The sequence below is a fragment of the Ptychodera flava genome, chromosome 22 (assembly GCF_041260155.1).
Source record: "Ptychodera flava strain L36383 chromosome 22, AS_Pfla_20210202, whole genome shotgun sequence".
NCBI lineage: Eukaryota > Metazoa > Hemichordata > Enteropneusta > Ptychoderidae > Ptychodera > Ptychodera flava.
The window spans coordinates 10,400,648-10,424,160 of record NC_091949.1 but is presented as its reverse complement, the minus strand read 5'-3'; the positions used below and the strand labels follow the sequence as shown (position 1 = coordinate 10,424,160).

General features: G+C 35.6%; 2 protein-coding genes across 9 annotated transcripts in view; one reads left to right on the top strand and one right to left on the bottom strand.

The window, feature by feature from the left end:
- The window catches only part of LOC139122652 (annexin-B12-like), a 365,245-nt gene that overhangs the window by 171,633 nt on the left and 170,099 nt on the right, over positions 1–23,513 (bottom strand). The window lies entirely within an intron of this gene.
- The window catches only part of LOC139122648 (cGMP-dependent protein kinase 1-like), a 194,028-nt gene that overhangs the window by 71,329 nt on the left and 99,186 nt on the right, over positions 1–23,513 (top strand). Inside the window, exon 1 of one of the 6 annotated variants that reach the window (XM_070688233.1) lies at positions 21,851–22,965. The exons of 3 other annotated variants lie outside the window; for them this stretch is intronic. In XM_070688233.1, the coding sequence (XP_070544334.1) occupies positions 22,640–22,965 (326 nt within the window). In that variant the 5' untranslated portion in view covers positions 21,851–22,639. Of the gene's footprint in view, positions 1–21,850; positions 22,966–23,513 lie in introns of those variants that run through there. 2 more of the 6 variants (XM_070688231.1, XM_070688232.1) reach the window with 2 other exon arrangements.

The window sequence follows — 23,513 nt, the reverse complement described above, 5'->3', positions numbered from 1 at the left end:
GGCTGATTTGTATAGCAGTGGGCCAGCTTTCAATAAAATAACAAATAGGTAATGATGTTGCAATGTCATAGCAACGCATTGTTTCCTTGCCGCTCTTTCTACTCACAAGGCACCAGTGTGTGCTTCGTCATCAAGTGACATGACTATCACACCATCCAGAAACACGCACGATGTTACATCATTGTTGCCATAGAAATGACAATTAAAGGAAAGAAGTGATCTTTGAAGTGGTCATATTGTGTGGATAGATGAATAATTTCATGTACCAGCACACAGTTTGCATGTCCGCAAAGACTTTGACGTAGATGTCATCAAGGACAGTGTGCCACGACGACGGTGGATTAACGTGAAGTATGTTGGGAGTCTGACATCTGCAGATCTTTTTCAGCAAATTTTCCCAGGTTCATTAATCTTTCACAGTGCAAACAAACACATTATCCATACTAGGTGAATTATCAGCCGGAATTGCTGAGATGCTCAACACCGGTGACCATCATGATGTAGAAACTGGGATTAATGCAAATTTCTTTATAATATGGCATGAAATTCAAGGTGAACATGACCCTGAATGTGTGTAGAATTTGACACAGATACCAATAGTTGATGTAAAATTCATGAGCCATGGCATTTTATGCCAATTTTTGAATCCTTTTGAAAAAATATTTTGAATATGATTCTACGCATTTGTGCTTACAACGGAGTTCAGCAACGTGCATTATTCATGTCTGTACATCAGTATGGCTAATACTACTCCTATCAATCCATCGCCATTCTTTTTGTTTTACTGTTCAGGAAAAGACATTTTTAGGAATGGGTGATTAGGATTCAGATATGTCTTTAATCTTAGGCGTGTAACATACCGGTATGCAATAAAATGGACCAATTGTAAAAAAATGTAAATTGGAAATTCATGAAAGAAAGGAAAATGGGAACGTTTTTCTATTTCTGACGGTATCATTAATCACGCCAAGTGTTGTTAATATGATCAGCTTTAGCCTGAACATAAATGCATCATTCATTTGATCATGTGATTATGACTTATGATTTTGAAATTTTAACAGTATTTTTATGTACCTGGTATCAGACAAATTGTAATATTCTTAACAGTATTTTTATGTACTGGTATCAGACAAATTGTAATATTCTTTTGTTGAAGAAAATGTGACAGATATAAGGTACTATGGGGTATGTTTTACATATCAACATTGAATATTAGCTGATCAAGACTTCATGCATATTTTGTCTGGGATTGTTTTTGTCTTGTTGTGCAAATAGTGTGTGGATAATGTAACTTATAGGTCAATCTAAGAGGTAGATGGAATTTTAATTTGTGGGCATACCTGAGATCAATGTCTCTGCTGCAATGTGTTCACATTGTGTACATTTGTCCCATTTGTAAGTGTGGCACTATTTTCAGTGCATCAAACATCTGGATAAAATATTTCCTAGGATTTGAATTCTGGGTGGGTTTATTTTTAGAATATTTAATCATCCACTATCATCATTGTGAAGTCCCAAGTGAAGTCCCAAATAATAACATTTTGTCACATAAATATTAAATATGATAATTTTCGATATTAGTGCTGTACATTTTCATTACGTGACGGCATCATTTTTCAATGGTTGACGTGCTTTGTTACAGCAAATTTATTATTGATAGTTCTTGCCGTTGCGTAACCACGTCACATAATATCTTCTCACAAACACAAAGCTGTATCATGTCTCCATAATTTGATTTCTTTGTGTCAGTTTTTGTTGAACACATATTTTCTCTCCTGACTGACATCATGCTTTTATCTGAACTGACAACATTTAACTTTACTCATGTTGGTAGAATTATATTGATATCCTTCCAAGATGGATTCAAATATGTAAATTTGACCTATTCATCAAACTTTTGAAGTGTTTTATGATCATTCATGAACTCAGAGGGCAGTGCAGTTCATCAGTGTTTATAGATGAAAGGGAGAGAAGGTTGAGGTGTGAGGGCGCTGTTTAGGCTTGTTGGTGTGATGTTTTTCATATTGCTGATACAGTTCAGGAGAAATATTCCCCAGCAACAAAAGATTGCAGAATCTTAATTTTTGTAATCAAGGTGTCTTGCGGATTTATCGTTGTACAGTTGTCTATAGATGCTTGTTTCATGAACGTTGTTGGGATTCTCTCACAATGCAATCTTTTCTGTGCTTCAACTTTACAGTTCCACTTCACAGTTACAGTTTGGCTGCCTTTTCCGATACACTTGATAATGGCATGCATATATTACTTTACATGGCAATTCAATATTTTTTTTTTGCTTTATTTTTAAAAGTTTGTTTACAGTTAGATGGTAGAGAGTTCATTGAGTCAGATTGTCCAGTTTATTTTAATGGTAAGAGCCACATTTTTGTATACTATCTGGCAGTACATTCCTTCACTATTTCTGTCTATCAATAGATTGCTTTTCCCGATACAGTTTGCACTGATGTCTCACAGATAGTTACATTTTTTAAAGTCTCATGAGACTGCCCTCTAGTGGCCAAGAAATGAAGGTTCTCTGTACCGGGAGGCTTTTATGAAGTACACAAGAATGTACATTAACTTTTATGTTCAGAGGAAACTATTGCAGTAATGTCAGTGTTTGAAATTACTGCCCGTCCTTTGCCCCACATGGGTAACTCCATTATTGGGTTGGCAAAAAGTCAACCTTACCTGCCCAGTGGTTGAGAAACTTTTGTTACGTTAACATAAACATAAAGAACTGTCTGCATCTGTCTTTGTATCCTACATTTGTGATGGATTGATTGACCAAGAAAACAAATGTAAAATATTAAGGCATAAATAGTTATTGCCTAATAGGATATATAGTTTTTTTTCCTGCTTTTTATAGGATTCAACTCACATTCTCTTTCTTTTGAGCTTCCTGGGTGTAGTAGATGTCCAACACAGGGGTTTGTCACAGATTTCTCAGTTTTGTTTTCCTGTTGGTAACTGATTTCTGTCGTGCATACAGAGATGAAATTTTTCTGGATAGAGTCACTAAAAAGAACAAAAGAATGTTTCGATAAGGAGGAAGCCAAGAAGCAATGCGATAAAACAAAATGGAAGAAAAATGTTATCCTATTGTGGATAATTTAGTGTAGCTGGTTTATCACTGATGACACTGCCATGGATTGTAAAATTCTGGTGATAAACAGACTTTCTCTGATAGAAATTATTTCAGTAAAGATCACTAGTATGACGACGCGTCATGTGTCTCTGGCTATTCCAATCTACACCATGATGTACTTACTTGACCATTTACAAGCTTCCATTTGTAAAGCAAAACATGCTCCTCCGTAGAAATGTTAGTAGTAGATTGGATATTTGAACAGGTGAATTGTAAATGACAAAAATATGACAAGATTGGATAAATTCTTTCTAAATGCACACACCATCGTGACACAATCTCATCCAGTTATAAGTATGGATGGGTGGACGACAAGAAGGAAGTCGATGTACATCCTGGATAACACAGTAAAATAGATGAATGAGTACAGTGCAGTGAGGTAATGATGTACATGTATGTTTCTTTTATGTCACCATGAAGTTAAGAGTCAGAAAGTAAAATTTGGAAAAGTGATGCTAAATAATGGTGGAAAATTCAATAACTCAGAAATTAAAATATTCATTGATTTAGGCAGTAATGTTATTAGTACTTTAATTACAACTGGGTACTTCCAACATGCTGATCAAAACACATGAGACTCATTACTATAAGATCCAAAATCCCACAGTTGCATTATTATCTAACTCGAACATCTGAACAAATTTTCTTCAAAACCCCCTGTGGTCAGATTCAATGATTGCCAGACGCTGCATAACAGATGGCATAATACTTAAAAGTAACTTTATTTAGTAAGTCAAATTTTTCAAATAATTCAACTATCTGAGCTTGAATTTTTACAGAACACTGAAAGTAGATGCAAATTTTGAGAGTATTTTATGAATGAGAAACGTTTTTCAACAGCAGTAAGCTTAAAATCTCAATATTTTATCAATTTTACCTTCAATCTTGCATTGTGTACTTATCCAAAGTGAGGTTTTTCTGCTTCTTCAGCCTGGGTTATGACAATTTTGCAGAGCGCCCTCTATCAGCTCAATGGTTTCCTGATAACGATGATGATGGCTTTCAAAGCATTTTCACCTGTCCACACTCAGAAATAATCAGACCAGACGGTTCCTTTTTAGATTTTCCATTCCATTAAAGACAGTAAAACTATCAGAGTTGACAGTCCATAAAATAAGTCGCATTTCCTGTTTCGGAGTGCTACTGTCAAAAACGGTTGCCTCGGTATTACAACCTGGGAGAAAATCACATTTGTGTAATTTGTAGGTGAGAGAGGTAAACCCATTTATAAGGTCGTTGATATGTCAAAAAGCTATCTATGGTTTCCATAGAGACAAATTATATCAGAAATGTTATATCTAATTGGCTGTTTCATTTATTTCCCAAGCAAAATTTTTCTGTACATAAATACGTCACCCAGACCATAGAAAAGTAACTTGCCTTGACAGTCACTAGTTTCATACTCTACATGTGTGTAGTTTCTTTTCTGTGTTGCTATGGATATACCTGCATTTGAAACATTTCTTTTTCTCATTATGTTTTTATTATGGCTTCTGAAGAAATTACATTCCTTGCAAAGGTTTGGCTAACACATTAGCACACATTTGAAAGAAGTGTTTTTGTTCAATTTTTGTTTTGGAATATCTCTATAACTGCTATTTTTGTTTGCACATTTATACATGTACTGGTATGATCGAATTATGACAGATGTACCTGTAACTTCCATTGTTTTGCACATCTCTGTTTTTTACTTGTAGTGTGTGGGTTTGCCTGAAAGATTTATTAGTGTGAGGCCAAATAAATATACCTGATACAATGCATGCATCATCTCTGATTAAACTGCTTTGATGTCATTGAGACTATTTCGTTCAGCACTTGTTTTTTTGTCAGACATTCAAAGTTAAAGCAGTCTGCATCAACACAGTAAAAACTCCATGGTGCAGAAAACCATTTACTACAGTAGAACACCTGCAGGTTCTAATTCAAGGTTGAAGAAATTGACCCAAATTCAGATCGTAGGTGCTTATTGACATGATTAAGACAGAAGCACTTTTAGAACAGTTAAAGTATTTCATGAGAGGGCTTGTTGGTGGACATAGAAACCCTGGCGGTGAGTGATAGCTGAAGACACTCTGGATTACCGTACGAGAAGGATCTAATGAAATGGATTCAATTTGATTTCTTCCATTCCGTACCAAGGGTCTTGTGCTTGTCACCTGTGTCTCAGATGCATTCTAGCAATTTGACAACTCCAGTCAATTGCTCCCAAAGTCATCCAGCTGTCCATATTTTTCATTATTTCCTCATTGCCTTGGGATATATTTGTCAGCTCAGCACAGTTTGTTGTCAATTTCACAGGATCAACCTTGTGGTTCTTTGTGTTCACTGCTAAACTAAAATTTACCTTCATGTACCGATATCATTATAAATGCTGATATCTCTCCATAAAGTGGATTGTTTTCTAGTTTTATTTTTATGATGTCACCCTTGCTCATAAAAATATGAAAGAACTGAATTGCCAGTTATCTATCAGAGTTCTGTTTCTGTTTTTAACCCTTTGAGCACCATGTCAGTTTTTATTGCATTTATTGCATTTATGAAATATAGCCCAGGCTATTTTTTCAAATTTTTGCCAAAACGTTGTTAAAAACAGTCAGCAATGAAATGTGATGTCCATTTGGTCCAAAATTATCAAAAATTGAAAAAAGATTTATAAAAATTGGTAAAATTTTGCACTAAAATTTTGGTTGGAAAAAATTACAGCACTCAAAGAGTTAAATCAAGTTTACATTTATTCTTCATATCTTAGAAATTGTCCATGACATATAAAAAATTACCTCTGACCTCATCATAGTCTTTTAGTATTAATAAAAACCTTAAATTACATAAAAAATTAGTATATTTCTAAGTTATTTTAGTTCTATCAGCCTCTTGCACCTTTGATTTTCAAATTTGAGCAGAAGGAGTAAATTTGCATCAAATTTGCATACCTAATCATGTAATCTCTGAGGGCCTGGTTTGTAACTTTTTAGTGATTGGTTATAAATTTATCAGTAGAACATTGTTAATATTACTCCAATTTACACCCAATCACCAGATGATTATGACCTGATGCGTTACCATGGCATCATCATTGGTGTGTTGCATATACAAATTTACCATTTCTGCTTTATAGTCAAATCAAATGCATAGGGTTGATTATATTTTTGGGATAGCAGAGCGAGAAAAACATGGCGAAATTGAGACCAAACCGGTTAAGCAGCTTAGTGGCCATTATTTCAGTGATACTTGTATAGATCAGGTAATATCAGAAAGCAGACCAGGTTTGTGGTATGAAATGAAAAAAAAAGAATATATGATACTACACATTCAACTGAACAAACATAACTCTGTAATCGTTTCACCGACTTGTTTAATTTTTTGAAAAGTCTGAATCTAAAAAAATGTCACGACTCAATTAAAGTAAGAATAAAATGAAATTGAAGGAACCTTTTTTTTTCGAAATGTTCAGCAGTAACTAACAATTCGTCCTTTCACATTCATCTTGCATTGATATCCATATTCATAGACCGTGTGTTCACGTAACCTGCAGTAGAGCTGGTCTGAAATTAATCAGAATTTGTAGTGGAAATAAAAGGACTGTTTTGCTTCAATTTAAGTGACTGTTAACATTTATTAACTTCCTCTTTATGCTCTCGTTAACCTTTTAGTATTTGCGTCTGTTTTCAACGACTGCTGCCTAAGAAAGGGACTTCTGCTTGGCTCGGTGCAGTGTATAGCTAGTCTTGAAATGAATTGTTGAAATGGACATCAGCGTTGACTCCGTTGTCTCTGTTCATAATGCTTCTCCACTCCCCCTTTCTAATGTCTTTGTTTGTGCATTTCAATGGATGTGATTCCTTGTACACGGTTCAGTTGGTTTTACAATGCCGTGCTGTGGTGTGGCGGAGTGGACTGCTTTGAGCAAACACAGTGTTATGTAAAACTTCTAACTGAAAAGAGACAAAAAGTGGCAAGGATAATGTATGTGAGAACATCAGAGATTAGGAGAACATTATTGAACTTCACTGTCAAGCAATACTTAACATACTGTGACTGACCGTTTGATTCCTGGTGCTTGATTGTGAAATACTGATACACACAGAACATGTAATGTCAAACTGACGAGATTTTTGTTACTTCATGGCAAATTTTAAGTTTATAAGTTCTTAAAGATGTGAAATGTCTCAGACATTTCCACTGTTTTGTTTTTATCCAAAAACTTTGTCATTTATCACATCCCTCCGTCCTTTATCCTTTTCCTGACGTACTGGAATGTTTTCCAGTCAAAGGTCATCCATTAACAATGCACACTACAGCTTTGCATTTACTTTACTCATTACCTTGTCAAACATTGAAAGGGCCAGTATCTGCAACCTTTGGTGATTATGGTTTCACTACTTCTCGTTTACAGTTTTAGAAAAGTTTCTTGTTCTATTAGCAACTTTCCAAAGCATGTTGAGATACACAGTATAATCAGCCTGTCAACTCAGCCGGTATATACACAAGCAGACTACATTGTTTGTCCAAACTTGAATTCAAATTCACATGCATATTTTGAAAATTGGTGTTTTCACATCATTCAGGGAGTAGAACAAAAAAGTATAGTTGACATGAAAAATGAAAATCGTGAAAAAAATCTTCAAAAGTTACGGCTACTGCCATTTATAATAAAGGTAACCCTAACATCAAGGCTGTAAGTTATATATTTTGTTATTCTTAAATCTCTCCTTTCACTTGTTCTAAGCTTTGTAGTGTTGTGCCAGATTGCTGAAGTGTTGAAACACTGTTACACTTTGAGCAGAGTAGCTGTGATTGATACAACTTTCTTGCCATATATATCATAAAATGTAAAGTGATAGTATTTCGTCAGTGGATCAACTTTATTACGATGCACATTCCACAAACAATGATGTTTTTGCCAAAACGACAATAAATTACATCTTCTTGGGGACCATCGCTCATAGTTAATTCATGCAAAACATAATTTCTCCATTTTGGTGGAAAGCCTGTACCATCTTCAAACAAAAGTCCTTTCCACAATAATTGATTTCGTATTATTGAAGTCATCTCTTATGTATGAGGATCAGCTATCTTGCCTAACGGAGACAGGATGTTTATAAATTTTATATATAACTAAAATGATTTACTGAACGTAAATCGCAAAGGAGAACTAAGGACTTATATCATGAAAACAGTCTATTTGTCAAAATGCACAACTACAAGAACCAGGGAATGCTACTTCAATGCACACATGGTGCCGGCATAACTTTGTACAGGACACCTTGCATATTGAATTGTTTTGTGTGAAGATCACCTTGCCGAGGCAGTCTGCAATTCTGTTTTCCTTTCATGCCGTCACAACTTGTGTCCTGCGTTATCTCAGCAAGGAGTGATATTTTCTTCCCACAATGCATAGTATGCAACACATCAACAATTGCGGAAAAGATATAAGTATTGACGACAGTGATTTTGACATATCCCTGAAAAATATATCAACATGTGTTATATTGAAAGATGCAATAATAAGAAATTGAGGTTTAACTCTTAGCTCTCCCAAATAAAATCATGCATGCCTAGTGTTTGTGATCAACTTGCCTTGGTTACACCAGATTTTTTCCTTACTAGTAAACCTTGGATTGTTAGACTCTCTGTGAGTGTAAGATGCATGATCAATGTACATGTACATCAATCTAAGTGGAGGCTATCAGTGTTGGTGGTTTTGCCCTTTTCTCTAGAATGATCAGTGAATCGTCCAATTCTGGTTGAGATTTGCACACATTGTGTGCTACCGAGGCATATCATTGTAAATCTTGAAATAATGAAGAGACCACCTGAGTCCATTATCAAGTACTAAAAATATTAGGATTTGGAACCCATACAGATCAAACCAGGAATAATACCATGGACGCCTACCTGAGTCCTCAGAAGTTCATCACTTTTTTATACATTTCATTTCTCATTAACCTCTATAATGCAATAGAATACAATTTTACTTGTTCCTAATGAAGTAGCATACGGTATACATTGACTTGTTAACAAGCGGTCATATTAGTGATAACTACGCATCAATAATCATTAACCAAGTCATTAAATGTTGCTGAATGTAACGCTGAACATCTTCGACCAGAAAAAATAACAGCTATCCAAAAATACGGTCTCAGAATTTTATTTTGTGGCTCACTATAAATATATTTAATCTTCCCATTTGTCTTATATTTGATATTTACGATCTACCCAGATGTCATTTTGGCTAGTGAGAGTAGAATTCAAGTGCAATATTTATGTAAGGTTTCAAGAATGTTATTCATCTGTCCATTAAGCACTTACAGAGTTTGAAAAAATATTGGTTCAATGAGAGATTAACGAGATTTCATAACAAAAATGTACCGGTAGGTTTTGCTGTCATGGCAACATAAGTATATCCAGTACTCTCTGCCTTGAAGTAATCTTTTCAATGTCTTTATAAGATCCTGGGAAGCCATTTTTTTGTATAATTGTTATGAAACTACTTTTAATACATTTTTAAATCTGTACAGTTTCGTACAGATTAGGAAACATATTAAAAGTATTTTCTTGTAAATTTCTAAGTAGTAAAACCTGTCCCATATTTGATTCTGATATTGTGAGAAATAGATGGAAGTAATATCTATAACTTTATAAAAACAGAAAATCTCCCATTTTCAGTCTTGCTTGTCCAGAAAATTGGCAGGAAGATTTGTTGGAGTTTCTGATGTATACTATAGATTTCAATATTTTGTCATCACATTTTGTCCCGTATATGTTTGACCGTAACGCATGATTAATAGACATATTTCAGAATGTACCAAGGGTTGTAAAATTACAGATTTGACAAAATGTAAGAATTTTGGTGCACTGGCGTCAGACCTGAAAAGTTGACACGTTTTGGCAATATAAATGTGGACATTAACAATGATTGATGAAAATGGATTTGAACATCATGCAAAACAGAAAAAAACTCGTGGTAGTCTACAGTGTAGCAGAGAAAAATATATTTTATAGTGTTTGCTGATGAGTTGATATAACTACAGAGCTGACATCGTGTCTGGAGACTTAGAGATTGGTTTCAGAAGGTTTGGAGTCCATAGTGATTTGTACCGGTAGTGTGCAGGAATTCCTTAGAAGAAGTTAGGAACACCAGTATCCTGACGAGTGACACCCGTCATTTTGAAAAAAATGACTCTCTGATAATGGAAACTTTTCCATCTCTAATATCTTCCAAAGATGATCGGTGGCTGAGTCAAAGGATCCACTATTTCCCGGTACAACACCTGCACATTTTTCAATGGCAAAATTACCCACAATGCATTTCGTGTCAGATTCATCTTTTTCGTGTTTCCATACAGATGCCTATCATGCACTTTATCTGGTCATGTTTGTTTTATATCGAAGGTATCTATAATAGCTTGTAAAGAGGTTTACATTCTAGAGAAAGAAAGATTTTTTTTTTTCATTCTGTGCTGGTAAGGAAGTGGTTCCCATTATATTCCCTATAGCTTATACATAGAGCATTACCCCTGGTATTTTTTGACATAAATTGTGATTATACTTTGTTCAGGATGAAAGGATAGTCTTTTCATAGATATCTATATGATGATTATTTATTCACCACAAATAAACATTGCGTGCTCTGAAATGCCCCACCAGCCAAGATTTTGTTCTCAGCAAGATCAGCTAGCTTTGTACCATAGAACGTTGGTCTATGCAACATTTTATGATTGGATTACTGAGTTTTAGTTGAAATATTGCTCTGTCTGATTGAAAGAGAACATCAAAATTAGTATAAAACACCGTGTCACTTCACAGCAATACATTATCTTTGTACCTTTGGCCTGTTAATAACAAAACCAATGACCTGTGACACGTTTTCAGAGTACCTGTACCGGTATCCAGGTCTACTATACAGTGTAAATTGTATTGAATATCCTGGAGATTTAACCCAAATGAATATGTATTTCTATAAACTGACATCTGGGCATGTGATTGGTTAAAGTATTACTAAAAACTGACATCTTGTTGGTTTACGAGAGGTTTTTCACAAAGGGGATTTTAGGGGCTAAGCTCATACCAGACATTTTTTATTACAATTGTTTATATGCTAATGCTATAATAAAGGGGACTTTTTGAAAATATAATATTGTTATGGTAGTTAATTATCTCCCCAAGCTTGAAGCTGTATGGAATACTATTAAGTGACAGCTATAGTTCCAGTCCAACAAGATGAGACCTGCCTTTCTGAAATATTTCCTATTTGATGTATATACTGTGTACCTCTAAGTTCAGCTTATGAAAAAAATGCAAAATAGAAAAAAAAGAAAAAAAACGACATTGCTTTTAAAGAAATGAAATATAAAGAGCAAACTTTGTTTTTCAGTCATGGTAGTGCCGTGATGAGATAACCTAGAAATCTACAACAGCTGCAAAGTAGTGGAAAAAATTCAATTCAGAAACAAGCTATGTTTGAGGAATGCAAAGCAAAATAGCAAATAAGGTTTCAGTAACCTTGGTGAGAATATGTTAATTGAATCGCCTTTGGTAACGTCTTGTATTTTCAATTGCCAATCTTATTTCAGGTCCAGTGAAATGATGCATGTTGGATGGATTTTTTCCAAACTGCACCTGGTGTTGCTGTCAGATATAGGCAAAGAAATGTATCACATGAAAAATCTATGAAAAAACCTTACTTTGCTTACATATCCATGGATACTTTGAAAAAACCCATAAAACTATATACCACTGTGAACATGTAGTTTAATCTGCAAAAGTACTCCATGCTTTCCTTTTGACTTCTATCAGAAGCACCTGCCACTCCATGTGTTATTGAAAATAATTGCAGATAATTGATAATAACTGATGATAATTGAACATGATTGATGATAATTGATGATAATTTCAGGCATGCAATCTTTCTCTACAATCATTTGTGGACATTCGTAATTCATCATAATATTTTGCTTTTGATTCAAGGGTTGTGTATTCACTCAGATCATTTTCCAAGATTGGGGTAGGGTAAAGGCCACAGGATTGTGGTATTGTTCACAGATAGCCTATTAAAAGACAACTGGTGTCAAGAATGGTAGGGGAGAGGGTGGGGATGTCTTGGACTATAAGCATAAGTCAAATGTACTTCTTCTGTTAGATTCAAAAGTTACCTTAAACGTTAAAGTCAATAAATATATTGGATCACTTTCTGAAATATGATATCCCAGCCCTCAACTTTCCTTAGAAACTGGCTGTAGGATGGGTTTAGATTGCTCTGAAAGACTGTGTGAAATGTTCAATAAATTAATTTCACGTTTGTTTTTAAATTGCAAACTTCTACCAAAGTGGGCATCAATTTAAGATACCAAGATCAAGTAAAACTTTAGTCAAACTCTTGAAATCTAATGACACTAGAGTCATAAACAAGTTTGAAAAATTTGTTTACCAAGCTTTCGAATTATGGAAATGTGTGTTAAATTTGTATTATAGATTTGTAATGATTGTTGCATTGAAGATTCGTGTTCTACCATTTTGATATTCCATTTCGGTTGTGATAGCCAAATGGCCTTATTTAAAAAGCAATAAAGATGTTTAACCACCTCAGCGACCTGTATACCACGAGATTTCTCGACATATACGCACAAGCAATAGCGAGTGTATATATGTCATGAAAGAGTCAAACCAAGTATTATTCCCATTGATGATGTGATTTATCACAATGTTACATAAAATCTGTTTATAGAAATTGTAATTTAAATTCTGGCGTGAAATGTTAGAGAAGGAACTTTTCTCTAGCGAAGAGCTCTTGCGTGTTTCAACTGTGCTATATCGTGAATATAGCATGGTTATTTTCATGTCTCAACCAATCAGATCGCTGCATTTATGCCATCAATATGCTTGTATGATATAATAAATACAAATATTGTACTTTTGATGATTTGAATCAAAGAGATGAACTATACTCCTTAATCTATTGCAAGGACAGATACCGGTATATGAAGCTGTTTGCAGAGATAGGTTTCTTTGTTCACACCTGATATTTGGCACAGTTGTACACGGTTTCTCATTTTGTAAACTTTGATTTGACGTGACTCTTCAGAGGATAAATAATATTGTATTGTACCAAAACCAGTGCAATTTCAGTGATGCAAGGATGTGTGAAATCTGAAAAACGACATTCCCAAGGGACGCCTCATCCTCTTGTGGTTTCATCTGAAGATGCAGAGTTGATAAGACCAAGCAGTGAGATTGAGGAAAGTAGAGTGAGAGTGTGAGAAACGTTGTTGATGGAAGGAAACTGATTTGATAAAAATCCATCTGATACCCGACTTATCATGTATGTGTTGTTGAATTCGTTTAGGAAGGAGTTATAAAGGTTATCAAAAAGAAAATTTCAATTGTAGGGTGGTGACTTGGATCTGACTTTTGGGAAAGAAGAGAAATTTCTGTTTGCTTCTGAAAATTGGAATTCTATCCCCATTGTTTCAAATGTAAAAATTCACCATAGGATAAGCTACCAGTCTGAGAATGGAACATTTTATTTTAGAAAATGGAATTAATGTCAGTTCAAACTTCTAATGACCCAGATTTGTTTTTCTTCGGGAAGGATAAAAAAACAAGGTAAAGCAAGCAACAACCAGTTTCACTGAAAATTCATGTGAGGTAAACCGCAACTTTTTAACTGTGTACGACTGTCATACTTATCACATATTAAAGCCATCTTGTTATGATATTCACAGTTCTAAAAATACTTTGACGCCAAGTCCAGTCTTGCTTTTGATCCTCACAAAGAATTATTGACTGTCAGTGTTCCGTAAAAATTCATGAATAATTTTCGCTTTCAGTGGATAATGTGACTGCCAAGATTTGCGCAATTTGAAAGTAATACTCTTTAAGCTATTACCTCATTACAAAGCAAAAATTCTGTGTGAAACCTAATACTCCAAAATATTTGCATGGATTTATGGCCAACTCGTTTTCAATTTCTATTTTAACAAAGAGAGAACGATAGCTTGTCAGTCGGCAAGGCTTACCAATATTTCATTTTTGCTTTCTTCTTTTTCCGCAGTAAATGATTTCAGACAAGTAATTTAACAGCTCTGAAATTGAGCGGGGACATTGAATGTGAAATGGAAGTGGAGTAAATTGAGTAATACAAGCTGCTAAAATTAGTATTTTTTCCATTAAAAAAGTGTTCTCTCTGTTGGAAAAACTGACAAGTCCACTAGGATGTGTCATACTCCTTAACTTTGCCAAAAATATTATTACATGGTGTTTTTCAACCATAACTCAAGCATAGCTGTTCTAGAAACAAAGCTTTGTGAAACAGGCCATTAAAAACATGATGAATATCTGATTATATTACCAATCCTGTCTATTTAAAATATTTTTATGTTATAATTAGATATCAATCTATAAAACTCTAATTAACTCTTTGAGTGCCAAAGTCAGTTTTTGTCACCCTTATAAAATATCAGTACCTAAGTCAATTTTGGTCAGATTTTTGCCAAAATTTTGATAAAAAACTGTGGATGATGAAATATTGTGTTCATTTGGTCCAAAATTATTAGAAAAATTCAGAAAAGTTCACAAAAATTCGTAAAACGTTGCACTAAAATTTTGGTGGGAAAAAATACAGCACTCAAAAGGGTTAATGTCAATTAGTGATAGTCTTCACGATTTGATCTTGCTTGGATCCAAAATGCATAAGAAAATTGAGCAAAATTTTATGAAAATTTTGTCAAAATATTACTGACAATTACTTGTCCAAACAAAATGAATCAAATCTTTTTAAAGGAACAGAGAAAAGTATAAGTTTTGTGAAATGTTCTGTTCAGTGTTGATTTTGAGTATGACATTTTGTAGACAGCATGATAATACGAACAGATAATAGTAGCTGTCGTCAAAATTGGTACCGGTGCATTTTTATTGAAAGGTCTAGCTGTAAGGTAAATGCATTCAGAAATTTATTACTCAGTCTATAAATATAGAAATGCATCACCACTCTCCCAGATGTTGACAGATTTGGAGGAAATTTTCTTGTTTGGAGAGCAATTATCAAAGGTCATTGAAGACCAAATTAACTTCAGTTGGTTTGATAACGGCGCAGACCAATCATTCATCAATGTCGGACTACATCGGAAAATATATGAAGTCAAAATTAAACCTCTAGTTATGGACAGATGGTCTTTTCCACTACAGAGACCCAGAGCTATAGTTTTCAGATGTATATTTTTTTTTGCAAGAATGAAGTTGTATTCTATTTTACATCTGTGACATTATATTGATAATTCAGATGTATTTGGAAATTGCTACAAGAAAAGCACAGTGAAATTAAATCCTAGCAACAATCAAAACCTGAATGTCATCAAATTAGTTTGATCTGGGTCTATGGTAGAAAAAAATGTACAAGTCAGACTGGAAAATATTTTACAGGATGAAAATAGTCAAAAGGTTGTATCATTTTCTGAAGAAGGAAAACTGTACATGCAGCAGAAGGACTCATAGGTTCGCAAAAATGTGCATTTCTAGCATTTCTGTACAGGAAAGTGTGTTAAAGATACTGGCAATAAATGATGTCACATGTTCACCAAATTTATGCAATTTTTGTGGTTGTTTATATATAGCCAACAAGCAAATGATTTTTGGATATCAGTTTTAGATATTAATGAAGCGTTTGAAGTTTGAATGCTGTAATTTTCTCCCGCCAAAATTTTCACTCAACATTTTACTAATTCTTATGAATTTTCTGTACTGTTTTGATAATTTTGGAGCAAAAGGGTACAACTTCTCATTGGCTACAGTTTTTTTTATCAAATTTGGCAACAATCTGGAAAAATTTGACTTTGGTATATTTTAAAAGGTGACAAAAATTGACATTGGCGTTCAAAGGGTTAATCTTACTTTTTGAGAATTTCTTCACAGAAACTGATTCAAAGGTCTTGGCTTTCATAATCATAAGATTTTCTTTGTGCCTATTGAATCTGAAATCTTTTACTTCAGTGGAAATTTTCACGTATAGTTGATTGAAACTATTTTCTTGAAAATGAATAAAAACAAAATTTGAAAACTCAGGCATGCCATGGTACACTGGGTCACAGAGGATAAATTCTATTTGATACGGTATGTTGACCAGTGCAATACATACTCAGGTAGTCTTTAATTTACATGTACTTGAAAGCGCAATGGCATCATTGGATAAAAAAAGTAAATATTGATACTGGATGGTGTTGCCAGCGTGGAGTCAATTTACAGTTAATATATGATGAAAGATTTAGCAAGGCTTACACTGGACTTTCTTATGTTTGTTTATGAACTTTGTCAACATGGTGCCAGTACGTGACTATATTCTGAAGAGATTGTTTGAGATTTAAGTTTTCAACTTCGCTTGATTGATTGCTTGCTTGCCTACTCGGAGCTGTTCCGGCAACTGAGTGCATTGCTAACATCGTTCAAATTCTAGGAAGTGTCGACTTCTCCTTTTAATTGCCATTACAAATATTCAATGTTTGCATAGACCGAAAAAACAACAAATTTGATATTTTAAAATAGCTTGATACAAATGACTTTCAGCAATATTGTCTTTCCTGAAGGTTCTATGGACAAACATTTTCTAAATATTTTGACTGACAGAGTTTGTGCGTATAACCCCAGTTTCAAATTTTGCAGCCCCTCTCTAAGTCTCACGTCAGATGCTATTGCAGGTATGCAGTCTGTGAAATCTGCAGGGACTTCAACTGCTTAAACTTAGCTGACTAACAGCGTAGCATGCATATACTTCACTCCGCCAGCACCAGTAGAGTGGCTACATAATGCAGTACATCTCACTGGCCTTTCAAGCACTCCATACGAAACCGCTCAGCTGCTGAAGTTAGTGATTAATAATGGCGCGGCACATAGTCGTAAAGGTGTTTGCAGTAGTATTCAACTAATGTGAAAACCACGATTTGCTTTGAATTGAAACGGGATCCGAATCTACAAAACTGTGATAACACAGAGACAAAGTTGCATCAGGTTGTCTGTTTGATCTCTGGGTTGATGTCCACCGAGGAGAGACCATCATTTCTGATCTGTGATGTAACTAGTTTGGTTGAGACATCTGTCATTATAAAACGTCATCCCTTGACAATGACAAGAGGACACGTCTCATCAGAAGTTGAGTCAAAGCTCTTCACAAAAGAAATGCAAGTCTGTTGCATCTTCAATAGCTGACCTATGCTTGTCACACAATGCGTAGCAGAGATGGTAGCAGATATATTCTACAACTGATATTTTTTCTGGTATGAATTTGCTTAACCCTTTGAGCGCCAAAGTCAATTTTTGCTGCCTTTATAATAAATACCCTGTCAAATTTTTTGCAGATTTTTGTCAAAATTTTGATAAAAACTGTAGCTAATGAAATCTTATGTTCATTGGGTCAAAAATTATTAAAAGACTTAAGAAAAATTCTTAAAAATTGGTAAAATGTTGCACTAAAATTTTGGCAGCAAAAATTTACAGCACTCAAAGGGTTAATAATATACTTGAGTGTAAATAATTTTAGCAGCTCTCAAAACATTTTTAAAGATTCACAAAGTGAAGTATTTTGAAATCTTTGAGATGAATCGTATGATGATCAATTGATGGTCAATTATTTTGTGCAATATTCATAGATTATGTGTGGAAAGTATGGCTTCGTTGTTGTTTACATTCAAGTTTTACCCAAACCATAAATGCTGCCATGAAAAAACAGAAAGGAATCAGTGTGAAAATGAATGGGTTGTGTCTTCCACAAATTAACACCTTCCTGTTTCTTTGAAATCTGTTTTGATTTAAACTTATAAAGGGTCATATTAATTAAAGGAGTAAGCATATTAGCTGCAGTGTACGTTACAAAAGAACAAAAAAATTAATCAGGAATAAAGTATATTTCAGTGTTTCAAAACAAATCAATTTCAACGCAGTGAAAGAATGACAATAACTTGAAGATTCCTAATGTGATGTTACCATTGGAGATGGACTATCAAGTTCAGAGCTAACATATCTAAACTTTTTACAGAGGATAAGGAAATAGTTACCGTGTTCGAGGTGTCATTTGGGTCCTACATGCCAAATATATCGTATATCGCCCTATAGGATTCAACGGTAACTGGTTGATGACGGAGCGGGCCACATACTGTAGTCATCATTTGACTGAAAGTGACCCAGAACTATTTTCAACCCGACAACTTTGGGATTTAAAAAATATGATGAAATTTCACGTGTTACATAGAAGATCTGTATTTTAGAGAATTATACATGAAAAATCGATAAACTGCATATTAATGATTCAAATGAGTAAGAGTTCAAGATCGAGTTCATCTCTACGTAAGAATTTCAATCAGATCAGATAGAATTGTTAGAATACACTGATGCAAAGGCCAATTAATTGCCAAAGTTTGCATTTGATCTACACAATCTGATGATCTGGTTTCATTGACCCTGCTAACATTTAGATATTTCAAATTTGATGAAATGCATGTGACTAATAGTTCAGAGTGGGCGTGTCTTCAGTCTTTTAGGTCATTTTGCAATCCCAGGAATTAAAGAAGGATGTCAAATGACCTATAAAGGGATAAAAATAACCGTATGATCTATAGAGGGATAAAAAAGACCATCATCACATATGCAGTGTCTATCTTTATTGGGCTTGAGAAGGTCACATGATTGTGTCATATTTGTGCTTTTTGCAGCTAAAAGATTAGTTTCACCTTGATTTTGCCATGGTTACCATAGTAACTGTGGTTTTTCTCATCAAGGAAAATTTCTGCTATGGCAAGTAGGATAAACCCTCAATTACACCAGCTGGCATACGAGTTAAGTTTTAATCGATATCAAGAACCACTACACAGGAAGTCCTTCACACTTTCATAGACTCTCCAAGCAAAGGTCATCTGTGGACACTGGGGGCTCTCTTTGTTTGTGGTCGGAGATTACAATCCCCTACACAATGCTATAGAAAATCTATTGGCCATAATACCATCAATTAAAATCATGGACTGTATATGTCTATGATGGGTGTATGTTAACTGTCATATCTTGAATACCAAATGCTGATTATGCAAGTTGCATTGTGTAGGACAGAACTGCCGAGTAGAAAATCAAGGCAACAGAGATAGCCGATTACATGTCAAATCTGAAATATTTGCTTGCATTCGGCAAAATTTTCTCACAAAGAGAAACAAACAATGCCATTGGTTTCGAGGCAGTAATTACTGGAATAAAAGTAGTAATTGTTCAAGCACAAGGGCTTGGAAAACCATAAACATCTTATAAACAAGTCACCAGGTTTAAAATGTTGGTATGGATGTGCTTAGAAATCCAATATGGAATTTGTATTAAATGTTTAGAATATATACAGAGATTGAAAAAAGTCACAAATCTCGGTGTAAGCATAACACTTATGGATGAATATGAAGGAATATACAATACAATATTACTGTTAAGCTGTTACCATGGTGATAGTAAAAATACACAAATGAGAGAAAAGGTTCAATATAGATCTGAGAAAAGATTAGATTGATTGAGTAAATAAAATTAGCAACAAATATTTTCTCTACAGAAATGAATGTATTGGTCTCAAGGGGACTTTACATGTAATTGCTTCAAGTTGACCGCAGCACCATGACCTCATCAAGATGCCCTCACAGCATTGTAATACTAGAGTTACTTTATCTTTTTAGGATGTTCACACTCTGTTGGCGATCCATGACATGAGCGGACATCAGTGAATTAATTGGTTGGTGTGTGCTGGAATCTAGACATCAGCCACCGCAAATATGATATGTCAATTATACTGTATATACCCCAAGATACACACATTGCTTGTTTGGTTGATTTCATGACATGAGAAGTTTTTGGCAATGTTCCATTCCATTCACAGTACGCGCGGCTGTCATCAGTGTCTTGGAATGTCCACTGATGGACCACGTCTGCATGACCTTTGAGCTTGTGCCCTGCTTCACCCTGCCAATCTTTCACAAATTCCAACCATGCCTCTCTCTCGGCATACTGCAATGTTCTTTGAAGAACAGCACCTATTACTGCTAATAAAGAATAAAGAATGCTACGTCAAAACACTTCTTCAGATTTTTTCTTTTGTCTTTTCTTTGATAAAAACTGTTGCATAGAATAATATTTACTGTAGCTGTTTTTCTATTATGGAATAAAGTTGAGCAAAAGAAATTTATGCATTTAATAATTAAGAAATATGGATTTAATAATTAGTAAACTTCATGTTGCATCCACCAATCACAGTACCTTAACTTTGTCAAGGTCAACGATCTTCTTAACAAGCTATGTGTGTTGAGGGAGGTGTCAGCCAGCTTGACAGCTTGGGTAAGCAATTCAGATGTATATATTGTTGAGATCATGAAAATTGTAAACAGGCAATATGTAAAATCAATGTTTCATTGAAAAAGTCATATTATTTTTTATTAACAGTTCAACACAATATTAAATTGCATAATCATGTTCAATGAAGTCCAAAAGTGCAAAATCCTAATAAATAATATTGTTGGATTAAATCTACACATTTGAAATTACATCTCATCAATATGTTGACGAAACGATTTCAAATCATGTTATTTACTATTGGAGGATTATTGTATCCGGTCACATCACATATTTCCAGTCATTGGTTTGGTACGTAGTAATGTCCGCTAGATGATTGATGATAGAATGCAACCCAGCAATTGGACAACACAATTCCAAAAGCGGAACCAGTTCACTCCCCCCCCCCCCCCACCTACTCATTTCTTGTAAACAGGAAGACGCACACTATTGATAACAATGGGGTTTTGCCAAACCATGGTTGTGAAAGGGTTAAACCTAAAGAATTGAAATCTGATTAACTTCTGCTTTCACATCAAGGATAGTAAATCTCAACTATAGATGCTGTGGCATGATCAGTGTGTTAAAACAGTTAATTAATGTTTTCCTTCCTTGACACATCACGGTAAATCTGAAAGTCAGTCTGTGCAGAAAGGTGTAAATCTATAATTATGTAATATAATAAGATGACCGTAAACCACTTGGATCTTAATTGACCTTTAGGGGAAAAGATAATGTATTCTCTGGTTTCTTGTTGTAAGTTTGCTTTGCATCAGAAACAATATTTCCAGGGTTTACTATATATGTCAGTGTAAATGCTAGGAACAGGCAAAAAACATTGTGAACATTGTAGCAGGAATGCTGGTGCAGAGATGTGGCATAAGTTGATATTCTTGTCGCCTAATAATCAAATAAAACATGCTCAATATATGTCACTTAATGATCATTAAATATGAGACTTGTAAAAGTGAGGGACAGAACTCCGTTTCTATTTTAGATCGGGTCAGCTGCAGGTTGCATTTCGTGTTCTACTAAACATCAGCGGCGCTTTAAGCCCGACTCCAGTAGGCAGGGTTATTGTACCGTGATTGTTTCCCTCGGGGAACTCCGCATTTTGGTCGATTTTATTAAATTGTCGGCGCTTTCTGTGTTTAACTGTACATACAGTATGTATTTTCGTGTTCGCTGTATGTTTGATCCAAATTCTAGCGTCTGTCGCCGGTGATCCTTTGCTCAAGTCGCTGCTCTGCCTTGGTTTTTGAAACGCGGGTAACCATGGCGACCGAGTCGCTGTAATTGTCTCAGATCCGCGTGGCGAATATGATAAGAAATTGTAGTCCCCACGAAGATCGCGGGTCGTCGCTGGTCAGTGTTTAGCGACCACGCAGCGCAGTGTTCGCTGAGAAACAGATACTGCCATGCCACACATGGTATTTTGGCGCCAAATATTCCGTGTCATATCTAGGTCACTTTTTAGTCCGGAAATGAATCGATCGGATAATACTTCTAGGAGAAACATCCGATAAACGCGTCGAGTGACCCAGGTGAAATCGATTATCGTATATAATACGTGGATATTGGGAGTCTTCATTCCGAGGGAGTAACGACATTTGGTGGAATGCTGCGCTACATTTAAAGTACCGGTATTTGCAATAACGGTATTTATATTAAAGTTATCCGCGTTTCCAGTCGCGTTAGGCGTGCGGGAACGAATATTTGGATTGAATTTCACCGAGTCAGAAGTCTGACAGTGCCTTAAATCGTGCGCGAAATTGTGTTTTCGACTGGGTCCACCATCTTTAACTGACCACTCCTTGAGAGGGAATCACCGGCCGCGGATATGCAAAGACGTTCGGGCGGAAGACATCAGTAAATAAGGCAACATTGTAGCCACTGGTATACGAGTTAGCTGTGTGTCTCAGAAAACCTCGTGGCACTGGACAAGTAACTTCAAGACGCATCGCAGGATTGAATCTGCTGAAATATGTTGTGTAAAGTGATGGATTAGAAACAAGGAGCGAGTTATGGGATGATAAGCATCCTCGTCCATGGCGTGGTGTGTCTGAGTTTGTTCTTAGTTTTTATGTCGGTTGGTGATTTTTCTTAGCCCGGTGAACTTCTGGCACGTCCCCGCCCCGTGCTTTGTCGGGTCGATGGAAGATGGGGACTCTACGTGATTTACAGTACGCCCTCCAAGAGAAAATCGAAGAGTTACGACAGAGAGACGAGCTCATTGACGAGCTGGAGCTGGAATTGGACGAGAAAGACGAGCTAATACAGCGTTTGCAGAATGAACTTGACAAGTACCGGTCAGTCATTCGACCAGCCACGCAGGCACTGCGGGACCAACAAGCGATGCAGCTTCAGCATCAACAGCACGGTGGTCTCGGCCACCCGAATAAAAAACAAAAACGTTTAGGAATATCTGCAGAGTCTGCCCAGCAACAAGGAAAGAGCCAATTGAAACGAGTAACCAAGTCACATAAGTAAGTTTACGTATATCAGCTGCTTCGATTCGACATTTGCCGGTAGTTAAGACTAGATGGTCGAAACTTCGTAGGTGCAAGTTTTCAGAAATACTTCACTGTGTCAACAGCTTTAGATAGGGACTGCCAACCTCTTGAATCAACACAATACAGCCTGCTGATATTTACGATCTCCCGACCATTGACAAGATACTGTCTCTGAAGTCGTAAAAGTAGGACTCGGATCTCCCTCAGGGACATACGTGTTCAGAGGCGCAACCATCGACCTCCTAACAAATGTTATTTGTAGTAACGCTCAACTTTCGCTAGTCGTCGGCGTCGCGAGCATGACGCGATAAGGTTGTCGTAGTTGACGCAATGTACAGGGCCCTGGTTTGCAGCGCGCTATCTCGTGTATGTATCTTCAAGCGCGAAGTTTATGAACATTCAGCGTGTTTTCTCAAACCAACGATACGCATGTAGTCGCCGCTATGTTTGTTTATGTTCATCAAATTTGATTACATACCCGCTATGCGCCGTAAATTTATTACGTCTTGTGAAACTTTTCC